Source organism: Glandiceps talaboti, chromosome 9 (assembly GCF_964340395.1).
Source record: "Glandiceps talaboti chromosome 9, keGlaTala1.1, whole genome shotgun sequence".
NCBI classification, from domain to species: Eukaryota; Metazoa; Hemichordata; class Enteropneusta; family Spengelidae; genus Glandiceps; species Glandiceps talaboti.
The window spans coordinates 22,875,006-22,889,295 of NC_135557.1; the positions used below are offsets into that span (position 1 = coordinate 22,875,006).

General features: G+C 38.1%; 2 protein-coding genes across 7 annotated transcripts; one reads left to right on the forward strand and one right to left on the reverse strand.

Annotated features, from left to right (window-relative positions):
* The first annotated feature begins 1,024 nt into the window (after window positions 1–1,024).
* LOC144440239 (uncharacterized) lies at window positions 1,025–12,383 on the forward strand. Of its 6 annotated transcripts, none has more exons than XM_078129557.1 (4): window positions 2,751–3,475; window positions 4,463–4,606; window positions 9,382–9,565; window positions 10,254–12,383. In XM_078129557.1, the coding sequence occupies exons 2-4, from the start codon at window positions 4,582–4,584 to the stop codon at window positions 11,737–11,739; spliced, it is 1,695 nt and encodes a 564-aa protein (XP_077985683.1). In that variant the 5' UTR covers window positions 2,751–3,475; window positions 4,463–4,581; the 3' UTR covers window positions 11,740–12,383. The 6 variants fall into 6 exon arrangements, with proteins under 6 accessions (XP_077985686.1, XP_077985683.1, XP_077985687.1 ...); XM_078129561.1 differs by having other exon boundaries at window positions 2,751–3,460; window positions 4,413–4,621; XM_078129556.1 differs by having other exon boundaries at window positions 2,751–3,460; window positions 4,413–4,606.
* A 1,126-nt stretch (window positions 12,384–13,509) lies between these two features.
* LOC144440500 (uncharacterized) lies at window positions 13,510–14,287 on the reverse strand. The gene has a single exon (XM_078129881.1). It carries the CDS (start codon window positions 14,215–14,217, stop codon window positions 13,732–13,734), a length of 486 nt encoding a protein of 161 aa, XP_077986007.1. The 5' UTR covers window positions 14,218–14,287; the 3' UTR covers window positions 13,510–13,731.
* Window positions 14,288–14,290: the final 3 nt, after the last annotated feature.

A 14,290-nucleotide genomic window follows, 5' to 3' on the forward strand; every position in this document is an offset into this window, starting at 1 on the left:
CTCCTAGATGTGAAGGCCCACACCCATTAAGAACTTTAAACTTTGAAAAAAAAATAGGGGGAGAGAGAGAGAGAGAGAGAGAGAGAGAGAGAGAGAGAGAGAGAGAGAGAGAGAGAGAGAGAGAGAGAGAGAGAGAGAGAGAGAGAGAGAGAGAGAGAGAGAGAGAGAGAGAGAGAGAGAGAGAGAGAGAGAGAGGTGTATACGTCCATTTGATGGAGTGGAGTTTGTTGCATTAAAATCTACCTGTTGTTGTTGTTGTTGTTGTTGTTGTTGTTGTTGTTGTTGTTGTTGTTGACGACAGAGGAATTCGAAAATAGTGTGACAGAGTTTAAAATTTTATTTTAAAATTGTGTACCATGTATCGGGTCGAAGGTAATCTACCTGTAGATTTGAAGGACTATCGCTACTACAGTACTATTCCGCTGTCCCAAATGACAATTTTGATTTCTTTAATTTTCGCTCGTCCTCTCGAAGGACAAGCGAATATGCACAAATAAAAATGTCATTATTACCGAGACAGTGTAGCAGCGATAGTCCTTCAAGTCTACAGGTAGGTTAGATCGATGGCGTGTGTGTGTGTGGGGGGGGGGGGGGGGGTTCTTTTTGTATATGTAATTCAATTTGTTACTCTTCGTATTTATTCTAATCTGAATTGCATCGTTTAGATAATTATGTATGTGATAAATAGATGACATTTCAGTCTAAGCTGTTTCTCTCGAAACGCCATAAATTGACCGACTGTCTTTAGATTATTAACAGTTCAATGAACTAGGTGTGAGGATCAATTACTGTATTTGTTCCTTGGAAATTAAACCCATGGCAATCACGAATATTAAAAGATCGTGCATGTAACTAACACGTCACACACCACGCAAATTCACTTTGCTAGTAGTTGTAACGTCGCTATTGACAATACCTCTGTTAAAGTCTACTCCATCCATTGGACGGTTCGCGATCTCACTTCAGGTAAATCTTATTTACATCGTTCCGTGGTCTTTCAAGGCCAAAAGACGAAGCGTGTCTACTGCAAACAATTTAAGTCGTTCAACAAACATATCATTTCACCCACCATACCTTGCAAACAATATCCCTGCAAAGTTCAACACATACAGTCGCTGTCACCTCGCTTCGTCTAGTTTTTATACGCCCAACGACAGGTAAGATGCTATCAATAACTTCGAGGGCTTTAAACTTCCTTTGACTGGATTATTGTTGTGGAAAATGCTGGTTCTTTTGTCAGGGTATTCATCCACAGTGGTGTGGTATTTATCGTAGATTACGTGTGTTATAATACTACTGTAGCATTGATGGAACAAAGTCCACCACTCAATGGATACACACTTTAAATCACGATCGACACACCTTTAATTCAACCGTGGCACGGTGTCCCGTTGAAGACACAAATCTCACCATTGCAATGGTGTAAACGTGTTAAGTGGGATATTCCATTCTTAGGGAATATCACAACCGTTAAATGTGCAGTCATATTTTGATACAGGAACAGGTCAAAATACGATTTTGTTGGGGTTACATGATTTGAAACTCGGAAAAATATAACCCGCTATCGGCAACACATTCCATGGACGGGGTAAATCACTGGTTGTTCAACCCTTGTGCTAAGTACATGGAATGCAATAAAAGATAACAACTCATTTATAGTTTTAACACACGTTTTAAAAGTTAAAACGTTATATTTTGAGCATTGGCATATTCTTATGCTAACGTGACTTACAGGAAATCTACTAATCTAACATTTTCGTAAGCCACATTGCGGATACAAGTACATGTAGGTCAGAGCTGTGATTACCTGGTTTGACAATTAATGTCTAGCCTACTCGTAGACACCACAGACTATCGCTGCTATACTACTGCTATCCTAAGTCACATATTGATATGTTTAAATTATCTCTTCTTCTCTCGAGAAAAGGACAGCGAAATTCAACATCAAAATATCATTTAGGAAATAGCGTAGTAGCGCTACTCCTTCGAGTTTGCAGGTAAGCTAGACAATTCCACAATGTCGTCCATAGAAAAGTATCAACAACAAGCAAGTGTGTCGTGCCAGGTCTCTGGGCTACAGATCCCGTGATAGTGACCGTAGCTGTAAACGAGGGACGTCAAGTTCTCAAGTCAATCCTACTTATACTTAATAACTAGAGATTGCCGTCCTGGCATCAATGAAATCTGAACAAATGTGAACACATGTAAAAATGCTATAGAAAATAACTGTTAAAAATAGTTACATGTGCAGTTTTAAAACTAATAGAGTGATCATAGTTGACAGGGAATGTATTTCATGCACGTGATAACACGGTTTAATTCTGGTGTTTTGATGGCGATAACTGATCCCGTATATAATCGTAATGGTTCTATGTGTAAGTCCGATCATGCCATAGGTAGAAGAGCGTTGCTACTTAACCCAGGAGTTCCACCATAAACAGTGAGAGGTGGTGCTTTTGTGGTTAGACATTCCATGGACTGTGAGCCGTTGTTGAAGCGACAATTCCAAAGGTTGGCATAAACCACTATCATAACTATCAAGACGACTTTCTTTGTTCGAATCGGCAGAAATCTGTCTGGCTTTACATAAATCTTTCAAGCTTAATGGTAGAAATGACACTTTGGTCGTGCTTCTGTCAGTTTGTCACCGCCACACGTGTCATTTTCAAGGTAAATTCTCAGTCTTCCTGCCAAGTGGCCAAGACACAGCTATTAGTGCGCATGTTCAGGTTCCACTGCATAGATAATCATAAAAGTGTCCGAAATGTTGGTTCAATCACTCTGTTATCTAGAACTGTGCTAACGTTGTTGACCTTATTGTTTGGTCAGAATATTTTCTTTGTTTTACGATTACATCTGCGAGAGGAATGCCAAGGGACGTATATTGTTACCACGTTGCTATGGGGACGTGATATAGCAGAAAATATATGATTTTATTCAGCCACAACACAACGTGTTAAGAGAGACAGGAATGGACAAAGGGTATCCGTAGCATGAATGGCCGAATATGATGAAGTAGAGGTAAACACAGGCCACTCGACTGCCTGTACTTTTATATAAGTCGTGTCATACAAGTACCGTCTTTCATATCACTGCGAGTTGTACGAGTCGTTATGACATACATCTACTCCAATTAGTCTGTTGGATAGCACTGGCGGGTCGTACAAGTATTTTGGTATCACACAGGCACGTGAATTCAAGACGTAGTAAGCGTTCCTTATATTACGTACTTTCTCGTATGAGAACTACCGATGCCACCAACGTTACCATAATTTCGGCAAGGACATTAATCTCTGATGACCCATCACCAATTGTATATCTTAGGGTGATTTTGTACCGGCTTCTTCCACTGACCTAATTTGGTACTAATGTTGAAGAACACGACGAACACAACGAACACATGCTAGTCTAACGTCCGAAGACTGACGTACAGCTGTTCTGCTAGTCGCCAATCTAACAGGTAGCGTCAGCAACTGTATGTGATCATTACAGTACGTGATTTGTGAATTCATATATGTATTTGCTAGCAATCACGACTAGGCAGTTCAAGTTTACATTTTGTTATCAATATAACCATGGAGGTAGGAAGGACCTTCCTACTTCTATGATATAACAGAGATGTGTACTCCATGATAGTATCCAACATGAAACTGTTCACGTTTCGTACTTACTACTAGTGTTAGATTAGTGACATGACATAATTCCTCCAAACCCATCGGGTTTATATGTCACCTTCAAATATAATCCATACATATAGATTACAGATAGGTTGAAATAATCTCTTCTTTTTATACACACTTGTCTCCTAAGAAGTCCAGTGATGGCCATCCCTCATGGGTTCAGTGTTAGTGCATGAGGAAACTGGAGTACCCGGGGAAAATCTGCGTTGTTCGGTAGACTAAGAGTCAAACTGAACAACACTGTTATTACTTACAGCTGGGCAAATTTTAATGAATGAGTTCGAACCCAGGCCGCAGTGGTAAGAGGCAAGTGGTTTAACCACTTGGCCACCGACAAGCCTTGTTGTCGGTCACAAATGAACATTCAGTGAGTAAGAAAAAAAAATAAGTTAACTTCTATACAAATTTTTTTATGTTAACGAGTTTGTACTTGAACTGAATCGTTACCTCCTTGTTATTGTATGCCATTGTCAAGTTAAATAGCATGTCATCCAGTCGTTCACACTACTTGTGTTCATATTGTCGCATGCTTTACTACTATATTTATTTATCTGTCATTTGACCTAAATAAATATAGCTATTAGGTTGCAATGACAGGGATGTTCACTCTCATAAACGTTCTCAGATAGGATCCACATCCACATCAAGATAGTTCAGGTATGTCAAATCAAGGGTAGGGAAGGGTCGCCAAACTAAAGTTTCCGAGCATTTTATTGTATACATATCGTACAGGTCACTTGACCAGCAACAAGCACTGCTGCCGTTCTTGGTATTCTACACAGGAACAAACACATGATGTCATCATCTCAGAAAACAGGTCGCGCTCCGGGGAAGTTATGGTGACGTCAACACTAAGGTGTTTACCTCGGCCGTTATTCTACTCACCTGTCACATCTATACAATGGTAAAAAGACAAACCCAAAAACGTACGTGTCGTTGGTGTAAGTTTTCCGAACATAAGATTATGGCAGGTGCAATTAGCGATCTAAAAGTGTTCAGAAATTTTATTTTGTGATAAATTACCTTGTTTGTGTTCGACAAGTTCTAACATTAAGAAGATAAGGGGAGGGTGAGAGCTTTCCCTTGTTTGTGGATTTACTACAACCATCTGTTGTTGTTCCTACCAACCAACCGACTGCCTACCTGATACCATGGCATTATACGGTCCATGTTTTCACTCTAATCGCCGATAATTCCCAGTTAGTGACTCTCTTTCATATTCAGTTACAGCAAAGAATGACATGGGTATAGAAAGACGGCTCTTTTGTTACGTCTACCCCTACCGTCCTTGCAAAAGATCAATCCCACGATAGGACAGCTTCAATATCTATACAGACAATTTCTTTTAAAATTCAGTGTGTCAGATATAACTTATATTCAGTGTGTCAGATATAACGTATATACATTGAACCACAGACCCTACACGAAATACATGTTAAAACAACCTGTTGGATCAGCGAGTTTGTTGGTCGCACTAACCTTTCTAAATAATTGTGATATACATGAATTGGAATAGCTAGGGGTCTACTCTAACGGTGGTTCTCACTTAGGCAGAAATTTCCGATCAATTAAGCCGCAAGTGATCCGCATAATGACGTTGTCAACCGACGTTTTCCGTTTGAATCTCATTCTTTCGTTGTCCTGATCTATTACCTAAGAAGGCGGCGTCGTTTACCACACTGTATAAGACCTATATCATGTCTACCTTGCTTTTAGTATTTGGCCATAATGGAAAGAAAATGCTCGTAAAAAGTTCAATATAGCTAATCTCTGCAAATACAACGACTGCTTACATCAATAAACTCAGGCAATATCCTAAGCTAGGCCATCCGATAAATTAATCTACCTATTCATTCATAGAATTTAGCAGTATAAAAGGCAACGCACAAATAAACGTTATATTGTACTTATCGGGTTGTGAACTGTTCAGTCAAACGTTAAATGTACACCCATTACTCTAGCCCTAAATATATATAGCATTGTTAACAAGTCGTATTAGTTTTCCAAGTTGTACGATGGTATACCATTTCAAGCCAAGAGGTGGGATTTCATCGTCATTTATTCTGATAAATGAACCGAACAATCAAATTCCATTAGTGTTACAATTCCCGTTGCAACGCATTTAGAGATGACTGTGTGTTTGGTTTTGGCAACTAACCAAGGATACGAATGTAAACTAACCATTAACAATGTTTATTCTGATGAATGTATACATATTGTTCATAGTGTGAGAGTTGTAGTTGTCTAGTTCCTGACGTAGAAGCTGTGCGATGTCATGCCAGTCAAATATATCTCCAAGTTATTAACCAAGCAAATTTAAATCCAGTACTGTTATGTCGATTTGTCTGTTTGCACTTAGATACAGTAACCGGTGATATTTGAATGTTTCGTAAATTCAAAGGTATTGTTTAGTATAGTATTGCTCGTTCAATTTTACACTTGGCCAATGATTCCATTCATTCATTCATTCATTCATTCATTCATTCATTCATTCATTCATTCATTCATTCATTCATTCATTCATTCATTCATTCATTCATTCATTTATTCATTCATTCATTCATTTCCCCCTCCCTTTCTTCTTCCCTTCCCTCCCTCCCTCCCTCCTTCAGTCATTCAGCCAGCCACTCCCTCCTTCTCCTTCCCCTATCTCACTCACTCACTCACTCACTCACTCACTCACTCACTCACTCACTCACTCACTCACTCACTCAATCCCAGTGACTCTGCCACCCATTCATTCATTCATTCATTCATTCATTCACTCACTCACTCACTCATTCATTCATTCATTCATTCATTCATTCACTCACTCACTCACTCACTCACTCACTCATTCATTCATTCATTCATTCATTCATTCATTCATTCATTCATTCACTGATACACTTAAGCTAGTTAATTCATATCACTATTCACTCAATTGACCATTTTTCACTCATTCACTTACCCACCCTCCCATCCACTCATTTCTCTCCGTTCATTCATCAATCAGTAAGTGAAAGTAATAACTATTTATCACAGTATAAGATAATGACGTTTATGCCCATTTCTGACCGTTCCCTTAATAGATTTGAGACGTTGTTGCTATGACAGAATGTGAAGTAGAAAAACTATTCCGCTTAAGGATATCACGCCATAGTCATAATTTTCTACTCTTATATTTACCCTCTGTCGTTTTTATCGTGAACATTTCAAGTTGAAGTGTTCATGAAGACACACGATGCAGTGCTTGGCTGCTGTCTTAACACCAATATTTGTATTGTTCTGAGTGACGTCATTCTCAATCCCAAGTGTTCGCGTACTTTTACTGATGTGTAACTAATTGCAATCGCATCTTTCGAGTCCAGATCGCTTTTTTAACTTATTTCAATAAACATGTATATATATAGTGCCCATACATATATATATTATTTCACATTGTTCTTTTTAAGTAGATAAACATAATAAAATTGGTTTATAAATTTAATATCCAAAATAAATACCAAATTCTCATCCACTTGGCAACTGTGTGACTTGAATGTTTGATGATGAGATTTCAAATGGGGGGGGGGGGGTTAATGCCCAAACAGTCCAATGACGAAAATGCTTTTCTGAGAAAAAGACCGAAACTTATTCGTTCACTAGATACTTTATAGTCTGGATGCTAACTGTGGTTTCTAACCACTGTCTGTTCAAAGTCCCTCAATCAGCACAGAAAGTTGTTCATCCAATCAGTGAACCCCAGCTGTTATAATGACGTAAACAGTGTATGAGCAGCATCCTAAGCTGACAAATATACCATATTTGGACATTACATAACTGCCCCAATGAACACACACTTTATGGGGGACTGTGTTGTTGGTTAGAATTGTGCGATTGATTAACAAAGTCATGATTTGATGTCAATGACCGTGTGGGTTGCTGTGGATGAATTTTAAATTACATCTCATGCGGATCACGACTTCTAGAATAACGACTTTGACTATACAGTGAAGGTATAACTCGTAACGATACTGTATATGAACTAGACTAAGGTGCTTATGACCCTAAACCAAATTTAAACCCTATTATATATTTTCAACCAGAACAATGTTAGTAAGATTGAACAATAAAAAGCAAACTAACTAAATTGTCATCGGGCATTTTTAGCAAATGACAAAAACAAACATTTTAACCAGGTCTTCCTTACTCCAAGTCAATGTCTTTATCTAGTTATCTTTCAGAATAGATATGGCCTTTTGTGAGATCAGAAATCACACATGTACAAATTTAAAATTGTTTAACGTGAAATATCACAAAAAAGGGGTGTTAGGCCCTTTCGGCACTAACCACTTCACATACAACGATCAATTGATATCAAACAATATGCTCTGTGTACAACTGTACACCTTGTGTTGGGCTGAAGTGGTTGCTGAGACCCATTATCACTGAAGTTCTGGTGTGGTTGTGAAAATTTCAAGTATGAAATCACACTGCACAGTGGCTTAATGGATGGAGCTGTTGTAGGAGTCATTGTCTCTAGCTTCTGTCAGATTTAGCAAGGCATTCATCCATAAACGATTTCATTGTTATACGTCAGACTACTCAAGGAAATAATGGTCCGAGAGTATACTTAAGTAGGACCATCTGGCGTCAGATTTATAGGTATCTTCCTTTCTCATTAAAAATATGTAATCTTGGTACATTTGTAAGTTACAGAACTTACATCGGGTACTTGTTAAATTTGGCAATATTAGCCCATAGACTTTTCTCGGTTTACTGTTTACGAAGCTCTATACACCTGGCTTCTTGAGACAGAATCCCCAGGGAAAGTCTCTGAGCTCGGTAAGATCATGTACGCAGTCAATGCTCATTATAAATGTAGTATTTGTATTTACTATTGATGGAAAACAGCGTATATGCTTGAATGTGACCTTTGACCTAACTTTTACCAAGATCCATTATTAAATAATCACTCTTGATGTCCAAAGATATCTACTTTTTGTAGTGTTTGTAATAGCGTTGATAAAGTTTTCTGTAGTAAATCAATCAACGCGTTGTAGGTAATTTATATCAAGATGTGAGCTAAGTAGCTATACTTTGTCAACGGAATGAGAAGTTCATATAAACCAATTTCTTGCACTTTCGAAATCAAAGTTTGCATACCTTAATATTAACAGTATTTTGACACGTGTCTTGATACCAACCGTTGACAGTTCCATATTTTTTTTACTACAAATATAAAGTGAGGCATGACAAGATCCCCACCCCAACCACCGTAGCCGACTATTCGGTAATGCTTGATCTTTGTAGCATCCAGAGTAGAGCAACCCCCCTCCCACTAAAAACTTTATCACAGATAGCTAGATGAAGGTTATATAAATGCACAAAACATAATATGTTTCATAGACATTGCCATGTGAACTTGACAGATAAAGTCACCGCAACGTAAAAAGCTTTTGGCATCCGAAAAGGGAAGACAGTAAAATTGCTGACGGAATGTTTGTCATCCGAAAAGGGAAGACAGTAAAATTGCTGACGGAATGTTTGTCTAAGATGACAAGACTCATGAAAACAGATTAACGTTTCTGTATAAACGCTTTGAATCAAATGTATTGTATAACACTGTGGTATTATTACATTTGTGCATATTATTATACATTACTATGTTAGTTAAAGATAAACTTTACTTCAGGTGTATCTTGAAGTGAAAACAATAACATTTTATTTTATTTTTTAGGACAAAACTGTCAGAACGGCAGGATGATGTGCATCCAAAATTATGCGGTAGAAACAAACTCAAAAGTCCAAATCCAACCCATTATGACAACTAAAGTACGGGAAACCGATGGTAGATACAGTGATATACCTCCTGATATATTACAAGCTTTAGATGAGGAGGTTGCAATGTTAACAGCTCAGATGTAAGTACATGTATATAAATATAGAGTGTGTGATATTGAGTAGTCAACACAGGTTATCTTTACGGGGCCAATCCTCACCATTTGGTTAATATACGTACAGGATAGTTTACTGTGATTTTACCACTTGGCCGTTATAAAGTACAATGGTTTAGAATATTATTGTGGACGGGATTCATTTGTATGTGAGCAATCCTTGGAGATCTGTCTGTCTGTCTGTCTGTCTGTCTGTCTGTCTGTCTCTTTCTCGCAGTCTGTCTGTCTCTTGTCTGTTTCTGTCTGTCTGTCTGTCTGTCTGTCTGTCTGTCTGTCTGTCTGTCTGTCTGTCTGTCTGTCTGTCTGTCCGTCCGTCCGTCCATCCGTCACTGTCTGTCTGTATCTCTCTCGCAGTCTGTCTTTCTGTCTATCCGTCTGTCCGTCTGTCTGTCTGTCTGTCTGTCTGTCTGTCTGTCTGTATCTTACGATTGTACGAATACTGAATCAAAAATTAAACTTACTAGTAAACTTACTAGGATAGAATTTATCTTCTTAGTATTGTAGGCCAGCAACAATTTTGTTGAACCGTCATCCCATTGTGCACGCTTATGTTATTTTGTTTTCTTTCAAATTGTGTTTTTTTTCTGTTATATATCATGTCAAATATTGCACACAATACACTTATTTGCTACATTTTTCAATTTCTTCATTTTAGGAGCGATTTTGCAGGGGAATCACTAGAAGCGTTAACCAGTGGCAGTACTCATACTGATGGGAATCTGTGGAAGGACGATATGAATTTTGAAAGGTCGAATGGCTTTTGTTATTTGAATATTGATGACCGACATGATATCTTGCGTGATATGGGAATGCCTGAACTGACAGGTCATGAACGCCATTTCAACATCGACTTGGAAGTTGCTGAAATAACAGGTGCTTTCAAACCAAACGGATATCGTCTTGGCAATATGGCGGCAAGGTTCAAGTCTGGCTACCTCATAGACAATGATGACGGGTTTGATTCGTCACTTCCGTTCAGACACTTCCGTAATCGCTATGGCAACTCTACCTCTCTTATTAATACACCCGTTGCCAAGGGATTCTTTCCAATTCGTGAGAACACTCCTCTCACGGGAGAAAGTAGAGACACAGATAATATTACCAGCCCCTCAATATTGAAACCCAAAGCTACAAAAATACTTTCTCCCTTGCCGGTATCAACAAGAGACAAAATGGCGGTCGACAAAATACTTGAAGCAACTACAGTACCGGATTTGATGTTATCAGCCTTGCAAAAGTCTACCATCCCTCGCCACTTGACTCATGGCAGTGATCATGACAGCGGTCGGTCCTCTGGGCAATCTTCAGAAGAGAAAACATCCCTTGATGAAGAACCATTCTCGATTTCTGACAATACGAAAAGTCCGCCAAAAATTATTCGTAAACAATCACGTCAAAAGCGAACGTCTAAAGGACAACGGAAGGATAACTTGGCAAGATTTTTCAAATCATTCAAAGGATCTCCTAAGTTGGGAGGAAAAGACAAAGAAAAGGGGGAATCTGGCACTGAAATGTATGAGTTGGATGAAGGGGAGGTTGAGGAATGTGCGAGTCACGTGGTACCTACGTCACTTCCTAGGGGTATTATAATTGATGATGATATGAAACAACCTGACTCTACACCAAATACAAAAGTAAAGAAAGTAACCTTTGACCTCCCCGCGTTTGGTAGTCAAAGGTACGATCATTATGAAAGTGACGGCTTCTTCTCAGATGAAGAGGATGATGATGATGATGATTCAAGTTCATGGACAGGAAGTACGTCATCATTTTCGTCCTGGTCATCTTGCTCAACGTGTTGTTCTTCTTGCTGTTCATGCTCGTCTTGTTCAACGTGTTTTTCAGATCTTACAATGACTACAACGCAGAGTGAGTGGGAAGACGTTGAATTGTTCTTTACCGACGACGATTATCTCATAGACGATGATGATACAACTGGAAACTTAAGTAGGCCATGCAATACGAAACGATCTTTTCTAAGAGGTCAGAACAGCGCCCTCAACGACTTGTTAAATAAAAACGACTTTAGTGTGACTCTGGCCACATCACTTATGCCCCTACCTCGTGTGAAAAAGGAAATTGAAACAAGTATGCCACCGACTTTAGAACAATCTCAGGAAGTGTCGACTGTTTACCTCTAGGGGGCAGTATACAAAAAAAAACAGACGCTTTATCGATAATATGTAAACAAACAAGAAATTGGCATTGATATCATCTTATTTGCCTCTCTAATCTGTGATTGGCTACGTCAACTTGGAAAACAAACTTCTTTCGGATTAATCATTATTAGGCGATGTTGTGATAGGAGGAATGCTATTCATAAGTTAACGTCATACTCAGGCGACGCTGTGATTGGAGGAATATTGTTGACGTCATACTCGACACAGACTTAAGGCAGAGAATGTTAGTTGATATATATGCTGAGATTGAAAAGCATACGTCACGAACTGTATTTTATCTACCCAGCAATTTTATAAGACCAAGATTAATAAAGACAAAGTTTGATTCAATGAATCGCATTATTTAACAACCAAATTCCCCAAAGAAGATATAAAATGTATGGATATGTCTTAAAAGTATAGTCACGTGTCGATTCATCAGGACGATTGGCAATTAGTAGTATCTAGATATCAGTAAGTTATATAAACAGTAATTGGATTCAATAATTCAATACTTAAGATTACATACACGATATTCAAAATCGTTTTTATTTATTTCCATATTGTAAATACTGTATTAGTTTTTACGTTTACAAATGTATATGCCATACAAGATTGAAAACCTTCGGTATTAAAATAATAATAATAATAATAATAATAATAATAATAATAATAATAATAATATTATAATAAAGAATTTGAAATTATGATAAAACATATTTTTTGTCTTAATTGTAGTTACGTTATATTTGTATAAGTGTTAGTCAAATGAGTAGATGAAAGATGGTTAGGTGTTAGTAACGTGATGAAGACGAGGAAGCCAAAAATGTTGACTGAAAATGCATGATAAAATACAGCTGTACAGGTACCATTCTCTCAAACCAGAGCTGTTATTTCTCCCGCGATGTGTAACACGTGAATACAACATTTAGTGTTGGTAAAATGTACGTTGACATTGAGACACATTGGATATTATATGAACTTCATAATACATAATCACGCATGCGCAGTTGTCTAACTTTTCATGACTCTCCAACATTATTGTATACGTTTCATATTGTAATCATGTACATATGCAGGGCTCACCGCATTGTGCGTTATTATAATTGAAATCAGTGTTTTTATAGTATATGTCCGATTAATTAAGTTGGATGGGTGAAAATCAGTTATCTGAGAGAGCTATCGAAAAAGTTGCTCATGGACAAAAAGGTCCTATCTGATTATGGCTAGCTCCATTAATAAGATAACACTGTAATATAAGAACTTGGAATTAGATCAAGGGCTTTTACGTCTGTCGACTGACGGAATGGCAGCAGAGTACACACAGAACATTACTGTCACATTGAACACACACACACACACACACACATGCAGCATGCAAAAAATGAAATGCTACTACATAACATTTGTTTCAGATAGCGTCTCTATAAATGAACATGTTCTGGATTATATATCTCAACAGGGAACTTGAAAACCCGCCATCTTGAATATCTTTAATGGTGCACTATGGGAAAACTGACAAATATCTAGTTAATATGGTTACCTTGACTGACGTTTACAGGGTTACTTTATCAATTGCCCCATATAAGGTAGTTTAATAACTGCATATAATCCCACATTCATTCATTCATTCATCTCAGCATGATCAGTATATGGGTTACATGCATATAATCCCACATTCATTCATTCATCTCAGCATGATCAGTATATGGGTTACATGCATATAATCCCACATTCATTCATTCATCTCAGCATGAGCAGTATGTGGGTTACATGCATGTTCCCCATTCGATATTTATCCGACCTACTGTCCACAGATATATTACGAGTAAACATGTCCACAATGATGAAATACGTTCACGTAAATTGCAAGTACTGGTCTGGTGTTCAATTTCACTAAATGATTCATAAATTGATCACCAATTGTATTAGATAATTTTTATGTTCTAAGAACGATCAGACATGTCTCAGTAGTTAATCTTGATTTGTTCTTCTATGTTTCCTGACTTTATGCCCTCTGTAGGTGGCCTGTATTTTTGTTGCCGATTCTTGTTTCTCCGTCAAGTCTTTCCGAGTTTTGTATCCACGAAACGATGCCTGGATCTTTGTTGCTGATTGAGATTCCTTCTCCAGAATTTGCATATCTGTGACATCCTCACTGTCTGCTTGAACGAAAATCTTTTCACTTTCGTCAAAAGTTACCCTATCCTTAGGTTTCCTCGTTTTTATAGCCCCCCTATGATGTCGAGTTTCTGAACATTTTCTAATTCGATATCCTTTATAGTTTGCCTGGATGATAGTCGCTGCTTCATCTTCTGTTCTTGGTTTACTCCTTGCCATTCTCTTCTTGCGACTCTGTTCTTTCCTAACAGTCATTCCACGATATCCAGCCTGAATTTTAGTAGCTGCCTGTTGGGCTTCACGACTCTTGTAGTCCACCCTTTCACCCTCTTGCGTCATCGTATCGGTTTCAGCTGTTTGCGCAGAATCACTCCTAAAGCTCGGCGTGCCATAAAGGTATTCTTCTTCCATG

Excerpts from the sequence above, each read along its gene's own strand:
- LOC144440239 (XM_078129557.1), top strand. The coding sequence starts at position 4,582 with ATGGTAAAAAGACAAACCCAAAAAC. Across the intron at positions 4,607-9,381 it reads AAAAAGACAAACCCAAAAAC|GACAAAACTGTCAGAACGGC; the intron begins GTACGTGTCGTT and ends TTTATTTTTTAG. Across the intron at positions 9,566-10,253 it reads GCAATGTTAACAGCTCAGAT|GAGCGATTTTGCAGGGGAAT; the intron begins GTAAGTACATGT and ends TCTTCATTTTAG.
- LOC144440500 (XM_078129881.1), bottom strand. The coding sequence starts at position 14,217 with ATGACGCAAGAGGGTGAAAGGGTGGACTACAAGAGTCGTGAAGCCCAA.